Source organism: Saccopteryx bilineata, chromosome 4 (assembly GCF_036850765.1).
Source record: "Saccopteryx bilineata isolate mSacBil1 chromosome 4, mSacBil1_pri_phased_curated, whole genome shotgun sequence".
Lineage (NCBI taxonomy): Eukaryota > Metazoa > Chordata > Mammalia > Chiroptera > Emballonuridae > Saccopteryx > Saccopteryx bilineata.
Genome location: NC_089493.1, coordinates 68790850 through 68817891, shown reverse-complemented (window position 1 = coordinate 68817891; position 27042 = coordinate 68790850). Strand labels below are relative to the sequence as shown.

Here is a 27042-nt window from a genome sequence, read left to right as displayed (position 1 = left end):
CTACCTTAAACTGTTGAGGTAAGTGCTATAAACAAGAGTTACACTGTAAGTATACACCAAGGGTTCTAAAAGGAGATCAGACCTAATCAGAAACAGCTTCTGGAAAGTAATCCCATCATGCCATGTATTTTATAATTTTGGTCTTTGTTCCTATGTCACTGCATCCACTTCCATGCTTTAGACAAGACAGTATTTTCTTTATCTTTGTAGCTTTCAAGAACCCGGCAGAGAGGACATCTCAGTGCATGTTCAGAGATGAAGTGAACCAGCTAAACAGCTGACAGTCACAAACCCGGTGGGTTTTAACATTTATTTACCCAGCTCAACAAGGCCCAACTATTTTTAGTTTAGCTTTCCAGGTAAAAAGTGTGCCTGGGAAGGTCCTTGTAACTCCAAGGAAGGAATCTTTATGGAGCATGTGCTAAGAGCCAGACATAGGCGCTTTCTCTAATGCACCTAATCCGGGTTTGGTCCTCACAACTCATGCTTTAAGCCTACTTTACAGATGAGGATAATAAGGCTCTCAGAGGCTAAATTGTTCAGCCTCACTTCTAACGAAGCCACTGCATATACGTGGGCTCTCAAACACTGTCGCCCCCAAACTACATCTGCTTGCTTACCTCCCTACCCCCAAGCACACACTCCAGCATGTACTCCTTCCCACGTTTGCGCCCCAGGGACCTGTAAAGCCACTAAGACCCAGGGCAGGCCTGGTCAGTATCTGAGCCTGGTCTGTATATCTGAACTGGATCTTGACAAGAAGTCCTTGTAAGGATGGATGCTCACTCACCCAACAGCTCCCCACTGGCTTGAAGAGTCCCTGCCACCCACCCTATTAGTAGCCCTTAGCTTCTCAAAGGAGCCTGCACAGCTTTTCCCCAAGGCTGAGGCTCTCCTCGCCCGCAGCGGTTACGGGGTCGGAAAGGAGATTCTCGGGGAAGACACTTGCAGAGATGGATAGGAGTGGAGAGCCGGGGGCCGCGGGGACCAGACAGGGGGTCCCGCCTCCGCGCGACCGCGGCGTGCCGCCGGAACTACGCTTCCCAGGCTGCTCCGCTGCCGCCACGCGCCCGGGCGCCGCACCCGCCAGCCGGGAGCCGCCTGTTGATCGCCGTGCTCTCCCGGCCACGGCGCCGCCCCTGCTTGTGGCCCCGCCACCTCGGGGCTGACGGACTGACGGCTCGCACCGCCGGCTCCGGGATGGATGCACGGACGGGTGAGCGCGCCGGGGGTAGGTGGGGGCCGGCCGGGGCCGGGCGCTGTCTGCAGTCCCGGTTCGCAGCGCGGGGGCGGCTGCGCCCTCCCTGCGGCAGGAGGACACTCCGCGGCGTTGGCGCTCGGCCGGCTGGGCGCGGAGAGCCTGGCGGTCTCGTTTCTCCCCGGTCCGATGGGCTGCGCGGGGCTGTGCGGTCGGGAGGCGCCTGCGGGGTGTGGGTCCCACGCCCTGCGCTGCAGCTCCGCAGTCTCTGCAGCCTCTGCAGCCCCTGCAGCCCGCCCGGCTGCTGCAGTGAGGGTGCGGTCTTCTGTCCTCCCCGGGCTGCGGGGCTGGGTTTTTTCACCCTGGGCTTTGTTCCCCACTTTTCCTCTCCGGTGAACGTTTGACAGGCTCCTGGAGCCTAACTGATGCCTCTCGCTGCATCGATAAAACGGGGGATGGGGAAGGATGGGGAAGGGTAGACTCCAGCTGGCGTCTTTTTCTAAGATCCCCGGAGCTGTCACCCGCAGGGCGTTTATCCTCCCGGAAAGCAGCATTTTGAGAACGCCCTGATGCAGGGCCTAGAGACCCTTCTAATTTTACTGGTTAAAGAAATGGTAGTATCTGTTCCCTTGAGTCTTCCTAAATTTTCCCTGTTGACCTGCAGAAATGATTGATTTTTAAGTGCTTTGGTAATATTATTAACAAAAGACTTCTAATGGGAATTTTTAAAGTTTTCAAAGGTGGGAAGACGATGCAGGCAAAATGCAAATTAGCAATGAAATGCCAGGCTTCATCTTGCCCATGAAACCTCGGAATCATGAGGCACTTGGAGTGAAAAGAACATTGGAGCAGGTATTTTTAAGAGAAGCTCCTGTCTGGCTCTACCAGTAAGAAGCTAGGGACTCTGGACAAGTCCCTTCACTTCTCTGAGCCTCTTCCTCATTGTATAATAGGACGTTTGGGTAAATGATTTCTAAATCTCTGTTCTTCTAAGATTCTCATATCAGGGGACTGAAGAGTGCTCTAACACCATTATGAAAAGCCTAATTGTGACCAAACGAGTGGCTTTACCCTAGTGAGGAGGAAAGATTTTTCAGGGTTTAGGCAATCTAATTTTTTTCCCTTCTCTATATACTCTCTTTAGTTTAACCCAATAAATATGCATTACCACTGTTTTAATTTTTGTAGATTACTGTAAATTTGTTGGCAACGTGTTGTGTTTGTTTTTAATTTGCCAAAAGTGAGTGATAAGATCAGCAGGTAAAGGGAGAAGCAAATGGCTCCCCAAGGCTGGGCTGTGGTCAGATGTGGTCAATAAGAGAGGCAGCCCCAGCAAGAAGTACCCAGAGAGTATATACAGAGGAAAAAGAGGGTGGGCACTAATGGGTTTATTTCAATAATAAGTACTACGCAGTAGGAGGCATGAGAGAACCAGAAAACCAGTGCAGTGCAAACCCTAACATAACAGATTCAGACAAGGACTCATGCACAGGTACAAAACCTTTGAGTGAAAGATAGTTGGAAAACAGGATTTTTCACATTATTTCAAAAAATATCTCGCCACAGATTACCTAGGAGAAATGTGTCCTTACAGTGTAGAGATGAGGGGGTTATCACTTGAGCTTAGTGAGCAGGCTTACCAGTACCTAGAATCAGTCTCCTATCAGGATGCCATAAGGTCATAACTTCACCTATTGAGTGTTCCTGCCAAAAAGACTGGAGGGGGGGGGGATATTGTAGATTAGAATACTCAACTGATGTAACAACCAGTTGGGGTGTGTGTGAACTTTGGATCCTAGATCGGGGCGGGGGGAGCAATGACATGATTTGGAGACAATTGGGGAAAGTTGACTGTGGACTTAATATCATGGAATTACTTTTAAAATCTTAAATGCAGTAGTGCTACTGTGGTTATGTAGGACACTGTCCTCATTCTTTTGAGATGTGGGCATTAGTGGCAAAGTGTCATGACATCTGCAACTTTCAGCTGGTTCAGGAAAAAAAAGTAAAAGAGTGGAGGACTAAGCTCAGAAATCCAGCAAAGTAATGACATTTGGTGAATCAAAGACTATGGCGTATAGGTGCTTATTGTGTTCCTCTTTTACCTTTTTATACATTGAAACTTTTTAAATAAAAAAAAATCAGGGGATATCGATAAATATGGAAATAAAGAGAAAGCATTGTAGAGGACTGTGTGGTTGGAGACAGACAACTGTAATGAGTCTGTGGGGCACTCACAGTGAACCTGTGGCTTTGAGTTCCCAGCATTTAAATCCTATTGGAGGTATGAGTGGGATCACAGAAAGTTCCCTTCTTTGATTCATTTTGGCTACTATTAGTTATTTTTTTAGGACACCCCATCTCCTAACTCTAACTTCAAGTTTTAATTCCCAAACCTTAGAAATTCTAGCCCTACCCAAGAACCATCCTGGAAGCACTGTCCCCTTCCTCTCTATGTTCAAGATCTGTGTAAATGTAGGATGTTTCAGGTTGTAGCTCTTTTTTTTTTTTTTTTTTTTTTTTTTTTTGGTATTTTTCCAAAGTGAGAAGCAGGGGACGCAGACAGACAGACTCCTGCATGTGCCCGACCGGGATGCACCCAACTGGGATCTACCCAGCATGCCTACCAGGGGGCGATGCTCGGCCCCTCTGGGGCATTGCCCTGCTGCAATCAGAGCCATTCTAGCGGCTGAGGCAGAGGCCATGGAGCCATCCTCAGAGCCTGGGCCAACTTTGCTCCAGTGGAGCCTTGGCTGCAGGAGGGGAAGAGAGCGAGAGAAAGGAGAGGGGAAGGGTGGAGAAGCAGATGGGTGCTTCTCCTGTGTGCCCTGACCAGGAATCGAACCTGGGACTTCCACATGCCGGGCCAACACTCTACCACTGAGCCAACAGACCAGGGCAGGTTGTGGCTCTTTTTATTTTGAGTTAGGGAAGTGTTGGAGAAAGAGCAGGTCCAGCTTTTTGATAGAACAGAAGTTGTAGGGTAAATCACATACAACCAAATGTTTCCTTATAGACTATAAGTAGTTTGAAAAGGCTCATAGAAAGCAGGTGCAAAAGAGACTTCCTATTTCCAGACCAAGAAAGCAGAAATAAGTCTTAAGAGATTTCGCTTAATATTATACACAGCGTTTTGCTACAAGGATATTTTTTCTATACGTTAAATATATATATTACTGCTTTCATGTTTTGGCATCAAGACTACTCCCTGTCTTTCATGTGTGTCACCAGTATCCTGGATTCCCCTAGTGACAGCTGAATACTGTGGGAATGAGAAGATCAGCTTTAGGACCATAGCTAACAGGAGTTCATGAAGTGGGGCACAGGGCTAGCCATACTAAGCCTGAGCACAAGAAGTAAGAAGCAATCTGAGGCCCCAGACCTAAGAAAGAAACAGGAGTCCTCTCATCACAGTGGTTGGAGGAATCTAGAGACTAGCAAGCTGGGCTGCTGTTCAGCCACTATACACAACAACGACCGACCATCTCTGTTGTGTATAGCTGACAGCCATTCTGTTTGGGCAGTGCCCATTCCATACCAATTGCTAAATATCTTGCTTATCATCTTACTAATCAGTTGTGAGTCAAGGTGCACACAATACCCATAAGTCATAACCAAGCATTTGTCAAAACCTGGGATACAGGTACCAGAAAAAGAGACAAGCTAGATGGGTCAAAAACTACATAAGCAGGCAGAACCCAGGAGGGTACGTGAGTCAACAGACAAAAAGTAGGGAGCCTATAGTGCTGGCCAGGAAGTGAAAAGCTCATGACTTCCTAAAGGCAAGATGAAAGGACATGGCTAGCACCAATAAGCAGTTAAGTACTGAAAAGATGCAGATACCCAAGTGGAAGGCAAGGAGACAGAAACAGAGACTCCTCAGAAAACAGAGAATAGGCCAAGCAAAGGGATAAGGCAGCAGCAGGAAGTAGAATCTGACAAGAGAATTAGAAAACAGCGGCAGTCTGGGCAGACAGTTAGGCTTCCATGCTAAAGAGCTTCTGCCCCAGCCGGGAAGTTTCTTGGCTACTATTCTGCTCTGGTGGAAACCTATCTCACACTTTTGAAAGCCTACACATGGTGGCTTGCTACTACACCTGGCAACACTGACTCAGGGCACTTATAAGACACTGCCTCTGTATATTCAACAGATCCTGACAAAAAAAATAACAGAACAAATACCCGAAATAGAAGATTATCCCCAGATCAAGGACAAATGAGGAATGGCTTTGACTGAGGTTTGTATGTGGTAGGCACTTCACCTTTTATGCACGTTATCACATTTAGCATCACTTCTGCCTTCTAAGTACTGTTTTTTGCCCATAGAGGAAGGAAAAGAGGCTTGGAGAGGTTGTCATCACTCATGGGTCTGTAGCCTCAGACCCAGGTTGACTCCAGGGCTCATACTTTTAGCCTCTGTGTTCTGAACCTGGAGGAAGATGATCACTAGTGGGTACATTGTTTTAGAAAGAGACTATTTTCGCCTGACCAGGTGGTGGCGCAGTGGATAGAGCGTCGGACTGGGATGCGGAAGACCCAGGTTCAAGACCCTGAGGTCACCAGCTTGAGCGCGAGCTCATCTGGCTTGAGCAAAAAAAGCTCACCAGCTTGGACCCAAGGTCACTGGCTCGAGCAAGAGGTCACTTGGTCTGCTGAGGGCCCGCGGTCAAAGCACATATGAGAAAGCAATCAATGAACAACTAAGGTGTCGCAACGAGAAACTGGAGAAACTGATGATTGATGCTTCTCATCTCCATTCCTGTCTGTCTGTCCCTATCTATCTCTCTCTCTGACTCTCTCTCTGTCCTTGTTAAAAAAAAAAATCAATGAATTCATAAATAAATGTAACAACAAATCCACAAAAAAAAGAGACTATTTTCAAGCACATTTTGAGCTATGCCAATTTTTGCATTGTAAGATTGGCAAGTTAAAAACCAACAGTCTCAGATACAGAATCTTCATGTGATAAGATCTATCCCTCATTCCCCTTTCAGTTTGTTCTCTCCAATTTATTTGTCACATTTTTTTTTTTTGGTATGAAATTGCTCCTTATTTCAACCTATTTTCTGTCCTTCATCTCCTGCAAGGGCTTTCTAGACTATGGCAGGGGCCATTTGGTTGTCTAAAAAAAGGAAATAGACTTGACTATGCCATCTTCAAATAGGTAGATTCCAGAACACAGGCTGTATGTCTTGTGCACATTTTTGTATTTACCCACAGCTAGAAAGGAATTAAAGATATAAGATCAAGTTTTATTGAGGGATGTGTTAATATGCTGACTTAATTCTATTTGTTTGTTTTAGAAAATGTAGATTTGACTTCTGTACAAATTGGCTATTGTAGAAATGAAGATATGTGATAAAGAATAACAACTTCTTGCTCTGGCTAGATAGCTCAGTTGGTTAGAGCATCATCCTGAAGCACAGAGGTTGCTAGTTCAATGCCCAGTCAAGGCACATACAAGAACAGATGGATGTTCCTGTCTCTCTCTCCCTACCTTCCTCTCTCACTAAAATCAAACAATTAAAAAAAAACAACTCATTTGCTGACTACCCTCACTCGAGATTGAATTGTCACGAGTACAGTTGAAGCCCAGATTCCCCTTCTTCAGTCAAAGGCCCTCCTCTCCCCCACTCTCCCTTCCTCTCCCCTTCTCTCCCCTTCTCTCCCCTTCTCTCCCCTCTTCTCTCCTCCTCTCCCCTCCTCTCCCCCACTCTCCCCTACTCTCCCTTCCTCTCCCCTTCTCTCCCCTCTTCTCTCTTCTTCTCCTCTCCTTTCCCCTCTTTTCCCCTCCTCTCCCCTCTTTTCCCCTCCTCTCCCCTCTTCTCCCCTCTTCTCCCCTCCTCTCCCCTACTCTCCCTTCCTCTCCCCTTCTCTCCCCTTCTCTCCCCTCTTCTCTCCTCTTCTCTCCTCCTCTCTCCTCCTCTCCCCCACTATCCCCTACTCTCCCTTCCTCTCTCCTTCTCTCCCCTCTTCTCTCTTCTTCTCTCCTACCCCCTCTTTTCCCCTCCTCTCCCCTCTTTTCCCCTCCTCTCCCCTCTTTTCCCCTCCTCCCCTTCTCTCCCCTCCTCTCCCCTCCTCTCCCCTCCTCTCCTCTCTTCTCCTCTCCTCTCCCCCACTCCCCTCCCTCCCCTCTTCTTCTCTCCTCTCCCCTCTTCTCTCCTCTCCCCTCTTCCCAACTCACCTGCACTCTTCCCCATTCTCTCCTCCCCTCTTCCAGGGTAATCTGTCCTTTCCATGAGGAGTCCTTTGTATCCTTCCAAGATAGTCTGTGCTCCAAAGCAATTTGTAGCACTGTTTTGCCCGTTTAAAAAACTTTTCACTAGGTTTTTCTGCATAGCTTTTATTTACTCTTTTGTGAATATTTCTCCCTTCAGCTCAAGCCCCTACCCCTATTTTCTGTGTTCCACCTGGCTAGGTCAGTGTGCGTGCCCACCCAGGCTCCCGAACCCTGACTGGGTCTTGCCTCCTTCCGGGGCTTGTTGAATGCTCCCCATGGGACAGACGCTCTTCCGGAGGTGAGGCTGTGGCAGTGCTTTGCAAACTTTCCACTGTGGCATCACTAACAGGAGGAAAGGACAAATGTGAACCCTTCTGGAGCCTGGGTGGGGCTAAAGCAGGCCAGCCATGAGCCGGAAGCCTGCCACTTGATTTTTAAAAGCTGTGTGGATACTGCATTCTTCTCCATAGTATATCTGTATTTGTTATTAAAAAAATAATAATTACTAGTTTTTCCCCAAATCTTCAACTCAAGGTTGTGCTTCAGGAGGATGCACCTTCTATTTCTTTCTTTTTTTTATTATTCATTTTTGAGAGGAGAGAGAGAGAGAGAGTGAGAGTGAGAGTGAGAGAAAGAAAGGAGGGAGAAGCAGGAAGCTTCAACTCCCATATGTGCCTTGACCAGGCAAATGCAGGGTATTGAACCAGCAACCTCAGCATTCCAGGTCGATGCTTTATCCACTGCGCCACCACAGGTCAGGCCCCCCTTCTATTTCTTTACCTCCGTCTTTAAGAGCCCCTAGTACATTGGCACATGCAATTTTTTTTTACCAGGTACTGTTGTTGCATAGTATCGTACTGTTAACATGTTATTTTAACTGCTTAATTGATGTGTCTCTCACTGCTAAACCATAAGCTCGGTTAGGGCACAGGATGTCATCTGTTTTGTTTACTCCTGTTGTCCCAGCAGTGTCTAGAAAATGTGGGCTTTCAATAGGTATTTGGTGAATGAACATACAAACCTGAGCTAGAGGAGGAGTATAAAGAATTTCTACATTGTCCTTGTCTTCTGAGAGTTTGTGGTATAACTGGGGAGAGAACCATATACGTAACATACATGAAAATATAATGGAAGAGCAAGCGATGAAGAGCAAGTTGTTACCATCATAGGCAATTTGAATTGAAGCAGAGCAACTTCTGTGAGCACAAGTGCTGTTAGAAAATTCTGTGACAGAGAGCGGAGGCAGAGGCAGTCAATATAGTGCAATGAGCCCTGGACCAGTGGGTCACACCGCCTCTGAGCTCATTTCCTTCATCTGACATTTGTTGCACAATATTTGTTAGATGCCTGCTCTGGTTTAAGAGCCGTGCTGAAAGCCAGGATCATAACAGTAACTAAAATTGATACAGTCCCCACCCACTCTTGCTGAGATTAGCAAAGAAGACAAAGATAAAATAAGCAATTGCAATAAAGTCAAGGAAAGCTCTGTTGGGGGGATGTGTCACAGGGATACAGAGTGACTCAGACCTTGCTTGGGGGTCTAGAGAGCCAGGCCTCTCTGAGGAGCTGAAGCTTACACTGAAACTGGAAGATGAGGAGGAACAGCAGTGAGCAGGAAGAGGAGGGAGGGGTAACTGCTCTGAGCAGAGGGAACAACAGAAGGCATGATCCAGGAATTGGACGTGGTCCAGGAGGCTGCAGCCAGGAGAGGATGGGGGGGATGCAGTGCAGGGTGAGGCTGATGAGGATGACAGAAGCCAGACTGTGGATTTAAACCCGTATCCTCTAGGCAACAGGAAGCCTCTGGAGAATTTTAAGCAACCAGAGCAGAGTTGTTTAAAAAGATCACTTTGGTCATTTGTATGGTGAATGGATTGAAAAGGGGGGAAGAAGGATGAGGGAGTTCAGTAGAGGGAAGTAGGCGGGTTCATAATAGATTTAGGTAAAGGCAGGACTTGGTGGTTGATGGGTCGAGAAGAGATGGGAAGAGAAGGTGTCAAGAATAGCTCCCTGGTTTCTGGGCCAACTTCCTGAAATTGGCAATCCTAGCGGTCGAGAAGCTATTGGAAAGGAAGATGATGAGAGTACTTCTGACATCTGAGGAGCCTGAGGCAGCCAGTAGAGATGGAAGTTTGGCAATTGGAAATATATAAATCTAGCCCTCAGGAACAAAGTCTAGGACAGAGATATGGATCTGGGGATCTTTGGAGTATAGATAATAATTAAAACTTGGGAGGCAATGCGTTCCCCCAGGGAAAATGTGTAGTGTGGGAAAAGAAGTTGTAAGACAGGACTGTGCCACCTGCCAGTAATTAAGGTGAAGGGAGAGGGATTGTCAAGAGACCAAGATGGAGTGATTAGAGAAGTAGGAGAAAAACTGTCTACGTTGCCGGACTGGCTGATCTTTAAGGCCTCAGTCAGCTCTGACAGTCTGGTCCCACACAGCTGGAATTGGAGCCAGGTCTTAAAAGCAGAGCACACGGACAAGCCGTGTAAACAAAGGAGGGCATTCCAAGTAATATAACTGTATCAGCCAGGGTCCCAATAAGAAAACAGAGGACACGCTCAGTCTGAATAATTGGAAGGAATTTTAATAAAGGGCTATTTACAAAGATGTAGGGAGGGTTTAAGGAATCCAATAAGGCAGAAATCTGGCCCTAGCCACAGAGACCCTCACCACCCCAGGACTGAAGCCAGCACGGGGCGGGCAGCTGTGCAGAGAAGGCTGCCCAGAGAACTGGCAGCCTCTGCCCAGCCTCCCCTCCTCTCCCCCGGCCCTCCAGTTTCCTGCTAGTTCCTCCTATTGGCCAAACAGAAGCCAGAGAGCAAGAGCCCATTGATGCAGAGTAAATACATTCTCTTCCTGGGGGCACAGAGCAGGATGGGGGTGGATGTGGAGGGGCAAACAAGATATCTGGAACAATTATGTTGGAAAGTGAAAGTGTATGGATAAGAGAATATACATATTTGTTTTCTATTGCTGCTGATAAAAATTCGGTGGCTTAATACAACAAAAAATTATTAATTTACAGTTTAGGGGGGTTAGAAGTACAAATCAGGTTTCATTGAGCTAAAATCAATGCGTTCCTTTATTTAAAAAAATTTTTTTTTAATTTCCTCATTGATTTGAGAAAAGAAAGAGAGAGAATTGTTTTCATTGATTGCTTCTCACATGTGCCCTGACTGGGGGTTGAACCCGTGACCTCTGGTGCAGGGGTCCAGTGGTCAACACTTACCCACTGAACCACCCGGACTGGGCCCAATGCACTCCTCTCTGGAGGCCCTAGAGGAGCACCCACTCCCTGGCCCAGCCAGCACGTTTCTTGGCTTTCTGCCCCTTCATCTTCAGAGCACTTGCATCGCTCTTAACCTCTGCTTCTGCGGGTACATCTTGTTCTCTGACTTCCACTTTTCTCTTTCCTCTTGTAAGAGCCCTTGTGACTGGGCCCACCCAGATAATCCAGGATAATGTCCCTGTTTTAACATTTTTTATTTAGTAATCACACTGGTTACTTTCCATATAAAGTAGCATTTCCAGGTTCTGGGGATTAGCATGTGGATTTCTTTGGAATGACATTATTCTGCCTACCACAAAGGGTAAATAAACCATTTTTAAAACTTAATTTTAATGGGGTGACATTAATCAATCAGGGTACATAGGTTCAGAGAAAACATCTCCAGGTTATTTTGACATTTGATTATGTTGCATACCCCTCACCCAAAGTCATATAGTCTTCCGTCAACTTCCTCTGTGCCCCAGGAAGATAAACCATTTTTTTTTTTCCATTTTTCTGAAGCTGGAAACAGGGAGAGACAGTCAGACAGACTCCCGCATGCGCCCGACCGGGATCCACCTGGCACGCCCACCAGGGGCGACGCTCTGCCCACCAGGGGGCGATGCTCTGCCCATCCTGGGCGTCGCCATATTGCGACCAGAGCCACTCTAGCGCCTGAGGCAGAGGCCACAGAGCCATCCCCAGCGCCCGGGCCATCTTTGCTCCAATGGAGCCTTGGCTGCGGGAGGGGAAGAGAGAGACAGAGAGGAAAGCGCGGCGGAGGGGTGGAGAAGCAAATGGGCGCTTCTCCTGTGTGCCCTGGCCGGGAATCGAACCCGGGTCCTGAAGATAAACCATTTTAACTAGATTAGAAGGTCCCCTCGGAAAGCAATGAAAACAGGAAGTGAAGATCAAAGCTAAATTATGGGAGCTTTGGACACTGGTCAGTCTGAATTTTATTCTATAAACAAGAGGGTGCCATTGGAAGTCTTTCACCTGGGTAGTGGTTTGTTAGCGTGTTAAGAAAGATGATCTGGCCTGACCAGGTGGTGGCGCAATGGATGGAGCATCAGCCTAGGATGCTGAGGACTTAGGTTCGAGACCTTGAGGTCGCCAGCTGGAGAGAGGGCTCACCAGCTTGAGTGTGGGGTTGCCGGCTTGAGCATGGGTTCATAGACACGACCTCATGGTCACTGGCTTGAGCCCAAAGGCCGCTGGTTTGAAGTCCAGGGTTGCTGGCTTGAGTCCAAGGTTGCTGGCTTGACTCCAGAGTCACTGGCTTGAGCAAGGGGTCACTCTCCTTGCTGGAGCCCCTCAGTCAAGGCACATATGAGAAAACAATCAATGAACAAGTAAGGTGCCACAATGAATAATTGATGCTTTTTATATTCCTTCCTGTCTGTTCGTTCCTCTCTCTCTTGCTAAAAAAAAAAGAGAGAGAGAGAAAAGAAAAGAAAGAAAAAGAAAAAGTGATCTGATCATGGTGTTCTGGGTGGGTTATAGGGAAGAACAGAAATCTTTCAGGATGCAATTAGAGTAGTCCTTGCCCAGAGGAACAAAAGTCTAAAACAAGAGTGACAGGAAGGGATGATCTGAAAAGTACTGTGCTGTAAGATTCTCCAAGAAGTACTAACCAAGTGGACTTGGAACCAAGAGGAGGAGTCTAAGCTTTGGAAGGGACTGAATCGTAGAATAATGCTATGATCTAGAAAATTAGGAGAGCAAATCTGTTTCAGGGGAAGATGAGGAGTCAGGATATAGTGATAGAATCCTAGAATAGAAGTACAAATAGAATCTTGTCAACTCTAAGATACCATCGATTGTAAAACACACCAACATTTTATGTGCTAAGAAAAAATTAAAATATGAGACATGCCTTCTTAAATATATATATATATATATATATATATATAATTTTTACTTTATTGAAAGAGCTATTTTAGGCATACAGATTTCTGAAGTCTTTAATGGACAAACAATAAATTACACATTTAAGGTGTGCAGTCTGATAAGTTTTGACATACGCACGCATTTGTGAAACTGTCACCACAATCAAGGTAGTGAATATATGCATAACCCTCCAGTTTCCTCATGCCCCTTTGGAGTCCCTTCCTCTGTCTCTCCCTATCTCTCTTCAATCTCTAAGCAACTATTGACTTACTTTCTCTCATATAGATCAGTTTACATTTTCTAGAATTTTAGATAAATGGAGTTATACCATCTATAGGGGGTCTTTGGGTTTGACAGTCTCAACATGCAACATTTCAAGTTTATGACCCTCACTCCCATAAAAACTTTAAAAAGTTGTGATGTGTTTCAGGTTATACCACTAGCATCATACTTACAGACTACGTGGACGAACTAGTTTGGTTGCACATGGTGGAAGAATACGCAGTAGCACGGCATATGAGCAAAGGAGTTGGCATCCCCCAGCACACTTACCTACGCCATTTTTGGCTGTTACTACAATACAGTATACAGTGCAGTATATTTATATCCTTTTCCTTTTTCTATGACTTTGCTGTGTTTTTATGTTCTAGATTATGATTTTACAACTGTGTTAGGATAGTTAAGTGACTTAGGCTAGGGCGTGTTTCAACTTAGACCAAAATTCGGGTTACATCACTGTAGTAGGAACGGAACTGTGTCATAACCTGAGGACTCCCTATATATATTCTTTTTGTTGTGGATTCTTTCATTCAGTATAATAATTTTCATTTTTTTCCTTCTTTTCTAAGTGAGATGAGGGGAGATAGACAGATTTCCGCATGTGCCCTGATCAGGATCCACCCAGCAACCCATGTCTGGGGCAATGCTTTGCCCGTCTGGGCCATGTTCACAACTGAGGGCCGATGGGCTCGAACCAGTCGAGCCATGGCTGCGGGAGGAGAAGAGAGAAAGAGAAGTTGGGGGGAGGAGTGGAGAAACAGATGGTCGCTTCTCCTGTGTGCCCTGACTGGAAATCAAACCCAGGACATCCACACACCAGGCTGATGCTCTACTGAGGTGTCAACTGGCCAGGGCCAGTATAATTATTTTGGGTTAATCTATGCCATCGTTTGTATCAGTAGCTCATTTGTTTTTATTTCTGAGTAGATTTCATTAGGTGGATATACCACAATTTGTTTATCCATCCACCTAATGATGATTCAGGTTGTTTACAGTTTTTGGCAATTAGAAATAAAGCTGCTATGAATACACATAGATTTTAAAAATAACATATCCCTGTGCATACATTAAAAGGGAAAATGCAAGTGAAATGAATTGGTTGATATCTTTAAAACTTATTTATTTTCAGATTCCAACTTTTTGAACCATTTTTTGATTCACAGTCATCATGTCTGGTTTTTTTCCACATATTACCTCCTCTTTGCCATCAAGAATGGTAGTTATATAAAAGTCATTGATGTTGGTTCTTAAGCCACTCTGTAATTATATGGAACTGACCTAATCTAGACCTTCCTTTGGGAGTGTTGCTAAATACACCTGAGTCGCCATCTCTCCCACTCCCTCCCTGCTAGGTTTTAAAAGAATCCCTGGAAGTTTTTCCAAATCCGTGACATTTATTCTGCTAGCTTTGAAGCTGATGCTTTTGATATTCCTGCATATGTAGGCAGTGACAAGAACATCTTGACTGCTGCTGCTGCATCAGTGGTTATTGTTGGGCCATAATTTGTAAGACAGACCTCAATTTCAGAATGTTAAATGTGGGAGACTGTGCATCTTAGAATCTATTAGGTAGGGCAGTTTAGCCATTCGTTTGATGGCTAAGAGCCTGGAGATTGAGATCCTTGTCCAGAGTCACACAGGAAATTGGGGCAGCTGGGACCAGAACAAATATGGTCTAGTTGGTTTCTCTGACTTTAGTGGGATGGGTCTTGTTTTGTTTTTACTGGAATATAGCAATTGAAGCTAAAAGAAGGTGGACTGATGAAGGGGAAAGTGAGTTACATTATGTATGGAAATGACACAAATATAGAAAACCACAAACTTGACTATGCTGAATGGTTGAATTAATAAGAACAGGCTCGTTTTTCATTCTTAGTGTTTGAATTACCATACTAAAAAGAGGGCTTTCTCAGATCATTTCTCTACTTGAAAAATTTGTAGTGCTTTCTTTTCTCCCAACAGAATAAAACCCACATTCATTGGCAAGGCATATAGGAAAGGCCATTTACAGATGTCTTCCTTGTCTTTAGTTCCTTCCCCGCCCCTCTCTGCAAACCCATCTGGAAACCAAGCGTTCACTAACTTATCATGTGCTTTCTTATCTTTGTTCCTCTGTTTATGCTATTTCTTTTTCCTGAGAATTACCCTTCCCCACTCTTGTCTACCTTATGACCTCTCCTCTCAAGTCTCAAACTCAACCTCTTTTTCACAGTATCCCCTCAAACCCTAGGCCCCGTTATCCAATAATTATTTCCTTGTGTGTTTTAAACCTACGTTATACATTATTTCTGTTCTAACATGTAGCAAGTCCTATTCTATCTGTGTGTCTCACGGAGCTGTGATCTCCTCGGGGAAGAGGTTACACCTTGCTTCTCTTTGTATTCCTGTTTTCTAGAACTCTGCCTGGCAGTTAGTGGGTATACAGCAAATATTAATTGCCTGAATGCAGAATTATCTTTCTAGGGAATACCCATAAAATCCTCTGCAAAAAAGAAGGGATTCAGTAAAAATTTCATTGTGAGTGGAAGTTTGGGGGTGAGGTGGTATAAAAAGATGGGGTTCAAAAGAGAATGGACTAGGGGTATAAAGAATTAAGCAGGATGGACCCTGGCTAGTTGGCTCAGTAGTAGAGCGTCAGCCCAGTGTGTGGAAGTCCTGGGTTCAATTCCCAGTCAGGGCTCACAGGAGAGGCGCCCATCTGCTTCTCCACCCCTCCCCTTCTCACTTCTTTCTCTCTCTCTCTTTTCCTCCCCTCATATAGTGATGGCTCAATTAGAGCGAGTTGGCCCCAGGTGCTGAGGATGGCTCCATGGCCTCCACATCAGGCACTAAAAAATGGCTCTGGTTGCAACGGAGCAAGGGCCCCAGATGAGCAGAGCATTGCCTTCTAGTGAGCTTGCCGGGTGGATCCTGGTCAGGGTGCATGAGGGAGTCTGTTTCTGCCTCCCCTCCTCTCACTAAAAATAAAAAATAAAAAATAAAAGAATTAAGCAAGATGACCCTGGCCAGATAGCTGGGTTGGTTGGAGCATTGTCCCAAGGTTGCCAGTTAGATCCCTGATCAGGGCACATACAAGAACAGATCAATGTTCTTGATCTGTTCTCTCCCTTCTTCTCTGGCTAAAATAAATTTTAAAAATAAATAAATAAATAAGAACTAAGCAGGATGACCCAGGAAACAAAAAGAAAATGAGACTAAAAAGAGAATGGGAGAGGAAGAAAGAAGAAAAAAAGAGGAGAAAAGTAGAGAGGGCGATCATGCAGCTAGCATGGGTTACTAGCTAAAGGCAGGGAGTCACTGGACAATGCTTTCTCACATGGACGTTCCAAACTCTCTTTCCTGAATGAACCCAATTTTGTATTCTTCACATCACTCTTTCTCTGAAAAGACTCAAATGTGCTTCTCACAACTGCCTTACAATCAGTGCATTGTGCTGTGCTGTTTTCTGTGAAAAGCTAGAGGAGGCAGAGTAGTACAGTGGGCAGGAACTCACTGCTCTGGGAATCAGAGGGCTTCCACGTCTCAGTTCTGGAACCTCCAGCAAGGCACTTAGGCACTTTTCATCTCAGCATCTTTATCTGTAAAACGGATTATTAATGTAAGCCCAGGCTTTCTGTCTAGGTTGTTGTAAAGATGTAAGTAAGTAAAATAATATAGATGGAAACACTATGTAAATGGTCAGGTGGCTCTGCAAATGGAGATAATATTACCTTTTTTGTTGAATTATTCGTCCACTAGAAAGACTCCACTGCCAGATAGCATAGCCCTGTCTCCTGTTAATAAGCCCTGTTGACAGAAAGGAAATAACAGTGTTTCTTTCTCATTAGTAGTATTCTGAAGTCTCAGGAAGCTGGCCATTGTGAGTGTTCATGCCCATGAGAAAGGCATATGAGAAACCATGGCGCTCCCTTTTCAAAAAGAGTTGGAGAAATACAAGAACATTGACGAAGATGAGCTTCTTGGCAAACTCTCAGAAGAGGAACTGAAACACTTGGAAAATGTTCTTGATGACCTAGATCCCGAGGTTAGTGACCTGGAAGGGAAGCAGTGTGGTTAATGATACTCTGGGATGGTGGCGTGGCGTGGCTCTTAAACAACAGTACACAAATCCCTCAGCTCCAAATCCAGATTCTGTGTTCTTCCCTGATTGGCTCGGAGCCACTTACTGTTACAAATTTATGGAGAACCTCAGTAACCACACCTATAATATGGTATTTCTCAAAAACCAGTTTGATGTAAATGGGGAAAACTAGTTTCCATGGTTTGACTAGGGACTAATCTGACTTGGGGGAAAAGAAAGAGAGAAAGAGAGCAAGTCTTACCGAGTTTCTCTAGAGTCACATAGTCTGCTGGGCACAAAAACTCCTTAGGTAAATAGTATTATCCCCATTCTATAAACGAGGGAACTGACCAGGAGAAATAATTTACCTAAGATCTCATACTAGTAAATGTCAGAGATGGTGTTTAAACCAGATGTTTTTGTTTTTGTTTATTAGTTGTTGTTTTTTAGTGAGAGACAGAGATAGACAAACAAACAGGAAGGGAGAGAGATGAGAAGCATCAGCTTGTAGTTGTGACACTTTAGTTGTTCTTCGATTGCTTCTCTTATGTGCCTTGACTGGGAATGGAGGGGCTCATGCCGCCAGTAACCCCTTGCTCAAGCCAGCAACCTTGGGTTTTAAGCCAGCAACCTTGGACTTCAAGCCAGCGACCATGGGGTCATTTTGATAACGCTGTGCTCAAGCTAGCAACCCTGCTCTCAAACTGGTGAACCTGCGCTCAATCCGGCGACCTTGGGGATTTGAACCTGGGTCCTCAGTGTCCCAGGTTGAGGCTCTATCTACTGTGCCACCACCAGTCAGGCAAGACCAGGTTTTTAACTCCAAAGGCAGATCTTTTTATGTTTAGTGGTTTTTTTTAATGTATAAATAAGTTGAAATCTTTGGTGATCCCACAACAATAGGTAGATTAGGATAACTATAACCATAATAAGTACATTTAGATGGAGCTTCTAATATTTTTATGAGCTCTTGGAAAGCTAAGTAGCTTCTTATAGTGTTTGTTTTGCAAGCACTTTCTTCAGCCCTGCTGATGTTATCTTTAACTTAGAATCAGTGGTATCCAAAATAATGATTTTACTGTAAGTAGAAATGTCACTAAAAAGTATTTATATGATATTGTGATATGCCAAATACTTTGGATCTTGTATTTACTTTTAAAAATATAAATATTCTGTTTGTATTTTTTAAAACTTAAGAAAGGAATCTCTAAGCTTAGTAAAGCTGGTATCAACATCTACCATAATATTCACTGACCTGCTTGGCTGTTTCCCCAGGAGAGGGGGTAGAAATGAGAGAGTGTAGCCACGTCGGCTCCTTTGTAGGATCTCCATATGCCTGCCTGGGAGTACCTTGGGTGCAGATCTGGCCAAACCCGAGTGGGAACCCTGAGGCCGTGAAGGGAGGCTGGCTTTTTGCCATCACATTGTAGAAGGCATCTGCAGAAGACCCAGAGGCTGCTCCGGCCATCTGTCTTCTGCCCACACTCGTTGGGAGCCCTCCTCTCAGCACAGGATCTTAGAGCAAGCAGGGTCTCAGATATGCCAGAGAGCCCACCCTCAGCTCCCACCCCCACCCCCACTGTTCTGCACGGGTGTCCTTCTCCATGCTTCTCCCATATATAGCAGGGGGTGGGCCGGAAGGGGAACAAAGTATCATTTGGGCTGACCCTTCCTTCCTGCTCACGCTTCTGTCTTCTCAGAGTGCCCTGCTGCCTGCTGGGTTCCGACAGAAAGACCAGACACAGAAAGCAGCCACCGGCCCGTTTGACCGCGAGCACCTCCTCATGTACCTGGAGAAGGAGGCTTTGGAACAGAAAGACAGGGAAGACTTTGTGCCCTTCACTGGAGAAAAGAAAGGTAAGGCCCACAGGCAGCATGTCTTGGGACAAATGTATTGTCATGGAAGGTCGAGCAAGCGAACTGACCTGGAAATGGGAAGTAACCCCATGAACAGGATTCAGTGTTAAAAAGAATAATGGCTGATGGACACATGTCAGTGTAGACGTAGGTCCAGACCCATAGAATGGACACCACCAAGAGTGAGCTCTAGCCTGACCTGCGGGGGCGCAGTAGATAAAGTGTCAGCTTGGAACACTGAGGTCGCTGGTTCGAAACCCTGGGCTTGCCTGGTCAAGGTACATATGGGAGTTGATGCTTTCTGCTCCCCCTCTTCTCTCTCTCTCTCTCTCTCTGTCTCCTCTCTCTAAAAACTGAATAAATAAAATCTAAAAAAAAAGTGAGCTCTAGTGTAAGCTATAAACTTTGGGTGTGATGATGTCAGTGTAGGTTCATTGAGTGTAACACATGTGCCACTCTGCTGGGGGATATCAGTAGAAGGGAAGGTTGTCAGTGTGGGGCCAGGGGTGTGTGAGGATTCTTGGTACTTTCTTCTGTGAACCTAAAAAGTGCTCCCAAAAAATAAAGCTTATTAACTAAATAAAAAATAATCATAGAGGAAAATTAAATGAATGCTTAGAGTGTGATGGTACTCAAATTAGTTCTATAAGAAACAAACAAACTAAATAAATAAATAAAAACACACAAGGCCTTGTCTGGTGGCTCAGTGTATAGAGGTCCCAGATTTGATTCCCAGTCAGGGCACACAAGAAAAGCGACCATCTGCTTCTTTCACCCTCCCTCTCCCCCTTCTCTTCCTCTTTCCCTCCCATAGCCAGAGTGTGGCCCTGGGTGCTGAGGATAGCTCAGTTGGTCCGAGTGCATCAGCCTCAGGCACTAAAAATAGCTCAGTTGATTTAAGCATTGGCCCAAGATGGATCCTGGTTGGGGGCACATGTGGGAGTCTGCCTCACTATCTCCCCTCCTCTCACCTGAAAAAAACACACACCAAAAAACAAACTTTCACTCCTGAAGAAAAAGTTTTAGAAGTGTGAAGTAGAGTTGTACCTGAAAAAGGGTCCCATAGGCATGAGGGGTTTCTCTTAGCCAGGTGCTTTACCCCCTTACAGGAGTCTAAGCCTCAGCTAGACAGTGGCTCTGCTCCTTTAGGTGCTACCATTAGAGGTCAGTGCAGTCATTCATTCATTCATTCTCTGTGCAGAGCCACATGCCAGGTGCTAGGACCACAGTGGGTATGACCCTGCCTTGCCCTCAAGGAGCTTGTGGTTTACTGAGAGAAACACTGTGATAGACATGGGAAGGTTCTGAGGAGAAGCTCTGAGCTCTCTCCGTACCAGGAGCCAGCTCAGAAGTAAGATAGGAAAACCCTCCTCCTCAGCTCTTGACCCTGAGCTCCTTTGGAGGAAAAAATGGGTACCAATTGCCTGTCCAGGTTCTTCAGCTATAGACAGCCCATAAGTACTAATAAAACTATTGATAACTTCATCACAACCACAATCTTTTAAAACACAAGTCATATCTTGTTGCTTCCCTGCTAAAAGCCCCAAATCCTTGCTGTGGTCCTCATAGTCCCGGGAGAGCCCCTGCTCACCTCTCTGCCTGCCTTCCCTCACTGAGCCTCAACCCCAGGACCTTCGTTCCGTTCCCCAACCTGCTGAGCTCTTTTCCCACCTCAGGGTCTTCTCGTGGACTCCTCCCTTAGATCCATAGCCCCATTTTTCACTTTCTGCGCCTCAGCTTAGCTCTCCGGGCTCCCAGCTGCCCTGGACCTTGCTGTCTGACACAGACCCCTTCCTTCCGGCGTGGCACTCGTTCCTACTGTCACAGCACTGCGGCGGTGTTTGTCCTTTTGTTTGTTTGTTTTGGGTTTTGTGTGTTTTCCACATTAGAATGAGATCTCCACAGTGGAACAGTGGGACTGTCTCTCTCTCTTTCTGAAGGGAGAGAGAGGGTGAGAGAGGATGAGAAACATCAACTCGTAGTTGCTTTCACTTTAGTTGTACATTGAGCTTCTCGTACGTGCCTTGACCAGGGCTATGCCAGTGTCCCCTTACTCAAGCTAGTGACCTTGGACTTTTTATGCCAGCGACCTTTGGGCTCAAGCTAGTGAGTTTTGAAATTGTTTGGACGATTCCCCCTGCTCAAGCTAGTGACCTCACGCTGAAGGGCTCACACTCAGAGCCAGTGACCTCAGGGGTTTTGTTTGTTTGTTTGTATTTTTCTGAAGCCGGAAACGGGGAGGCAGTCAGACAGACTCCCGCATGCGCCCAACCAGGATCCACCTGGCACGCCCACCAGGGGGCGATGCTCTGCCCATCTGGGGCATCACTCTGTCGCAACCAGAGCTATTCCAGTGCCTGAGGCAGAGGTCACAGAGCCATCCCCAGCGCCCGGGTCAACTTTGGTCCAATGGAGCCTCGGCTGCGGGAGGGGAAGAGAGAGACAGAGAGGAAGGAGAGGGGGAGGGGTGGAGAAGCAGATGGGCGCTTTCCTGTGTGCCCTGGCCGGGAATCGAACCCGGGACTCCTACACGCCAGGCCGACGCTTTACCACTGAGCCAACCGGCCAGGGCCGACCTCAGGGTTTTCAACTGATGACCTCAACATTGCAGATTGACGCTTTATCCACTGCACCACCACAGGTCAGGCTAAGGCTGTGTCTCTCTTGCATCTTGGCACAGAAACTGACACAGGGGAGGCACTTGATAAATACAAATTCAAATGAATGCCACCTCTGAGCTTCTGCATCATTGGCCATGGTGAGTAGGAACACGGCTCTCCCACTGGCATGAGTCACTGCAGTGCGGCCTTCGGGCCCCCTCTGAACCATGCACATGCGATGCATCATGCACCAGTGGTAATGTCATTGTGTTAAGAAAGTAAAGTTGAACAGTGACAAGCTGAGCAAATAACTAAGGATTGCCCTAGAAATATAGAACTCTTTCTATGGCAGCATAGTTGCTATTGGACAAATTTAATTGTGAAAGAAAAAATAAATTGTATCAAATTTTCAATAAAATTTCAGTTAACAGCCAGTATTAGGGTAGTGAGAGCATAATAAGAGAAGAGCGGTGGTTTTCCATTCTCAGAGTAGAGGTCTGAGGAGAGGCTGCAGGAAATTCCCTCCCAATCCCGATTAATCTACAGATGGTTCGCGAGGGAGTTAGGAGTGTGGAAGCAGTCTGAGTAAGAGGTGGGGATATGAGAGGGGTGGACAGCATCACGGGTGACTTAGGAGAAGGTTGAGAAGCAACACAGTGGAGAAAAGTGAGCAGAGAGCAAGTTTTCCAAACAGAGCAGAGGGAGCGGGGTGGGCAGTCTGCAGGGCCCCAGGAAGGACCAGTGGGTAGTCTAGAAGTAGTGGGAGGCTATTGTGAGGGCCTCAGGAGAGGAGCCACACAGCTCAGTCCTGAATCCCGTGTGCCCTGGGCCCTCAGCTCCTGGACTGCCTTGAGTTCTCCACTGTAGCTGTGTTCACTGGAAACTTGTGATTCAATCAGACCCCCCCCCCCCCCCGGAAATGAATGTGCAGCAGCAGTTGTCCTGAATGCTGATAGCCATAGGCCACCTCTGCAACTAGTGATTAGACGCAGGGGTCCCCAAACTACAGCCTGCTGGCTGCATGCGGCCGCCTGAGGCCATTAATCCAGCCCCCACCGCACTTCTGGAAGGGGCACCTCTTTCATTGGTGGTCAGTGAGAGGAACATAGTTCCCATTGAAATACTGGTCAGTTTGTTGATTTAAATTTACTTGTTTTTTATTTTAAATATTTTGTTTTTTTACTTTAAAATAAGATATGTGCAGTGTGCATAGGGATTTGTTCATAGTTTTTTTTATAGTCCGGCCCTCCAACGGTCTGAGGGACAGTGAACTGGCCCCCTGTGTAAAAAGTTTGGGGACCCCTGGTTTAGAGTAACCTTAAATAGTACCAGACACTAGGAATTTAGAAATCCTATTTTAACCCTGTACCCAAGCTCGTCCAAGCCAGAAAGAAAGTGCTCCAGGCTGCAGATTCTGTGCAAGTTAAGTCTGGAGAGTCTCAGTGTCTGAGATGCTATTGGTTGGTTGATTTCTTTTTTCTTTTCTATCTTCTGGCCTTTCTCTTGTTTTGTTTCCTGGTGTGTTTTCTTTCTGTCTTGGAAATATGGCAACTTATATGATGATCAAAGGTAGAGACCTGTGGCCAAGATACCCTAGCCCCTGCCGGGGTCCCCAAACTTTTTACACAGGGGGCCAGTTCACTGTCCCTCAGACCGTTGGAGGGCCGGACTATAAAAAAAACTATGAACAAATCCCTATGCACACTGCACATATCTTATTTTAAAGTAAAAAGAACAAATCGAGAACAAATACAATATTTAAAATAAAGAACAAGTAAATTTAAATCAACAAACTGACCAGTATTTCAATGGGAACTATGGGCCTGCTTTTGGCTAATGAGATCATCAATGTGCTCCTCTCACTGACCACCAATGAAAGAGGTGCCCCTTCTGGAAGTGTGGCGGGGGCCAGATAAATGGCCTCAGGGGGCCATAGTTTGGGGACCCCTTCCCTAGCCTGTCCACAAGGAGTGGGGCCTCTTTGAGGTGCCCAGCCTTGCCTGGCCTGTATTTCCTTATCCAGCCATTTGAAGATCTGGTGAGCCATCAGGAAGTATGCAGCCCCTGTTACCAGGGACATCTCTTGGAGGGTTTTCACAAGGGAGAGGTACTGCCTTTGGGTTTGACCTTTCTTTTTCCTGTGGGAGTGGGGAAGGCCAGACTAGCCAAGGACACCTGGAAGGAACTTGGGTCCCAATTGGCTGAAGCTGGAACCGGCTGTCTGTTCTACCCAAGGTGACAGAGAGGAAAAGGTTTGAAAGGGTGAATCTTGGAGAAACTCTAAAGATCAAAATGGAGGAGACCAATTTCAGATATCCTGCCAAGAAGTAAGAGCAGCTCCAAAAAAGAGGGAAACCAAGAGTCAGAGCCAGGAGGAATTGAAAAGAATATGAGTAGGTCTGGGGTATTGCTATAGTGGCCCTGGAGTGTCTTGTGTCACCTTTATAAGCCCGTGTGGGATGGGGGTATGCTGGCCTGGCTGGAAGTTAGGATCAGGAAATGCACCATCTCCCCAGCAGTGTGATTATTAGTCCAGAGGTTTGGGTGGGTTGGGGTGGGTGTGTTGTGGATATCGGCATATTCAGAAGTGAGTATGGGTAAAATGACTGCGGTTCAACTGACAGGAGGAAGCAGGAGATGGTGGCAGAGAATGTGTGTGTAGCACAGATGCCCTACTGCTCAGACCTCCACATCTCTAAGTGTGACAGCCTTGATTTTTTTCTTTTAAATCAGGCTTACTTTGGCATGCTCTAGAGAAGTAGCTGTGTCCCCAGGTCCCTACAAGTAGAGTGGTAGAGTGATCCTAGATACAGCATCTTGCTGGTCTCCAGTCGCAGTTGGTAAGAGGAAACTGGATTATCACCAGTTTGTCCCTCAGGAATTCCTGGGGCCATTGGATGAATCTGGCCCAAATGTTTGCAGGGTCCAAGACAAGAACACAAATAGAAGCCCATGTACCATTTTTTAAAATACATATTTGAAAGTTAACAAACTGAAAATATGTTATATGTCCTACAAATATGCCTTAGGCCAATATTCTTGGACTTCTAAGAGTTCCACGCAGGGATGTCTATCCTTCACTGCTAGGACCTCAAGCACATATGATTAACACCTCAGCCTACATATCCAAATTTCATTCGTATGCACCCACAAGCATCCTCCCCTTGGCCTTGGGGGGTGTACCTCCCAGCAGTGTGGCCTGCTTTCAGGAGGGTGGGTGTGGAGAAGGGATTCCTGCAGGCCCTGGAAGCAGGGCTCAAAGAGTCAGGGAATTCCAGGGTCCTAGGTACCTTGAGTGTGGCCTAGCAGGCAGCCTCTGTCCTGGATGGGAATGTCCCTTTGTCTCATGACTCCTCCCTTGGTAGGGCAGAAGCATGGTGTGGGGCGGTGCAGCCAGAAGAGACCAGAGTTGGATGCTTTCAAGTGTGGGGTCCATGGAGAGCCCTCCTTGCCCAGGTCTAAGGCAGTGCTGCTGATGGGTGAGAGGGAGGGAGGGAGAAGCCATTCCTCTCTGTGTTTAAGGACTAGAGTCTCCTTAGCTCTGGGTGTTGGGGACTGCAATATTCCTCCTTTGACCTTCCTTCCCTCTCTGATTGTGGATCATTGATATTGACATCATCCCAGCAATTAAGGGATCCCAGTTGGATGTGTAATGGCTTAATGAATCAGCTCTGTAATGTCCAGAGCTGCATTCGCTGGTGGGTCTGCTTACCTTACAATAAGGCAGCAGCACACAATGCTTTTTTTCTTTTCTGATTTAAAGGGAGAGTCTTTATCCCCAAAGAAAAGCCCATAGAAACTCGTAAGGAAGAGAAAGTGACCCTGGATCCAGAACTGGAAGAAGCTTTGGCCAGTGCCTCCGACACTGAACTCTACGACCTGGCAGGTTAGTAGTCCTCGGCTCTAGCTCATTTCCTCTCTGGCTCTGTGGCCTCCAGGCCATCATGCATGGCAGCAGCTACTGATCTTTATTGTAATTCCTGGTCGACTTCAGCCTTTATGTAGCTGTAGAACTTGATACTTGAATGTTGCTCTTTGAGCAAACATTCTGCTGTATTTCAGCTATAACATGCCCCAATCATGCACATCCTACCAAACTCAAGAGTTTCTGTGAGAAATCAAAGAGCATAAAGATGAAGAAGTGCTGAGAACTTACACGATAAAATAATAGCCCTGAGGCTTTCTAAAGAGCTTTCGCAGTTGGCACTTTATTACCACAGACTTTCCATGAACTTCTTGCTCTTTCCCAGTTGATGTTCAATTTTGATCCCCACTAAGAGGTTTGTTAAAGCTAACCATGGAACCGAGTAATTTACTGTTCTGTTCACCCAGTGTGGTAAGTGCACATTCAGCCCAACCGGCTTCCCTTTTCCCTAGTTTTCTTAACAATAGCAACAGTGTAATAAACATTGGTATTATTATTTGAATTGGTTATACATGCAGATAGGAAAGCGCAAGGAGTACAAAAGAATGTGCAATGAAAGTAAGTCTCTCACCCTGGTTACCTAAGCCCCCTCCCATTTCTTGTGTGCCTTTGGGAAAGAGTCCATGCAATAAACCAGCATATTTGTGTACTAATGGGATGCACTTTCTTCCTAATGGGATGAAAATGTGATTAGGGCCTTTCGGTCATCATGGGAGAGAGCTGCTTTAAAAAACAGCCCATGGCCCTGGCCTGTTGGCTCAGTGGTAGAGCATCGGCCTGGCGTGTCCCAGGTTCAATTCCCAGCCAGGGCCCACAGGAGAAGCAACCAGCTGCTTCTCCACTCCTCTACTTTCTTTCTCTCTTCTCCTCCCACAGCCATGGCTTGATTGGTTCAAGTGAGTTGGCCTACGGTTCTGAGCATAGCTCTATGACCTCCGCCTCGGGTGCTAAAAAAATGGCTCATTGGCCTGACGAGGCAGTGGCGCAGTAGATAGAGCATTGGACTACCACACAGAGGACCCAGGTTTGAAACCCTGTGGGTGCCGGCTTGAGTGCGGGTTCAAGCACGGGCTCATTCTGGCTTGAGCTCTGGCTCACCAGCTTGAGAGCAGGGTCACTTGCTTGAATCCCAAGGTTGCTGGCTTGAGCAAGGGGTCACTCGCTTTGCTATAGTGCCCCCCCCATCAAGGCTCATATGAAAAAGCAATCGATGAACAACCAAGGTGCCGCAACAAAGACTTGATGCTTCTTATCTCTCTCCCTTACCATCTGTCTGTCCCTGCCTGTCCCTCTCTCTGTCTCTTTCTCTGTCACAAAAAATAAAAAAAAATGGCTCATTGCTGAGCAATGGAGCATCATCCTCTAGTGGGCTTGCTGGGTGGATCCTGGTTAGGGCACATGAATGAATCTGTCTCTCTGCCTCCCCTCCTCTCACTAAAAAATAATAAAATAATAAAAAATTTAAAAAAACAGCCCAAGGCTTTAGCAAGAATTCTCCCATTTTTATTCCATTGGAAGACATTGTTATAATCTCCTTCCTCCCAGGAGAACTAGCTATGCCATATTCTAACAGCATATAAACCATTCTAGCTACATTTTTATTCCTCTGTGATCCCAGTGGTCAGTACTAAGTTTGTATAACTGAACCCCTCTCAGAAGGCACTGCAGCAGTCGAGGCACCTGTGCCACGCAGTTAGGAAGGTGTTTAGCAGTGACCAGTTTTCTTAGTGCTGTGGTT

The 27042-nt window shown here is 46.2% G+C and overlaps 1 protein-coding gene across 7 annotated transcripts in view; it reads left to right on the top strand.

Annotated features, from left to right (window-relative positions):
• The first annotated feature begins 1096 nt into the window (after positions 1-1096).
• The window catches only part of TMOD2 (tropomodulin 2), a 60009-nt gene continuing 34063 nt past the window's right edge, over positions 1097-27042 (top strand). Inside the window, exons 1-4 of one of the 7 annotated variants that reach the window (XM_066276328.1) lie at positions 1097-1216; positions 16693-16886; positions 18623-18779; positions 25143-25265. In XM_066276328.1, coding sequence (XP_066132425.1) covers positions 16761-16886; positions 18623-18779; positions 25143-25265 — 406 coding nt within the window. In that variant the 5' untranslated portion in view covers positions 1097-1216; positions 16693-16760. Of the gene's footprint in view, positions 1232-5415; positions 5437-16418; positions 16502-16689; positions 16887-18622; positions 18780-25142; positions 25266-27042 lie in introns of those variants that run through there. The other 6 variants (XM_066276326.1, XM_066276331.1, XM_066276330.1 and 3 more) reach the window with 6 other exon arrangements.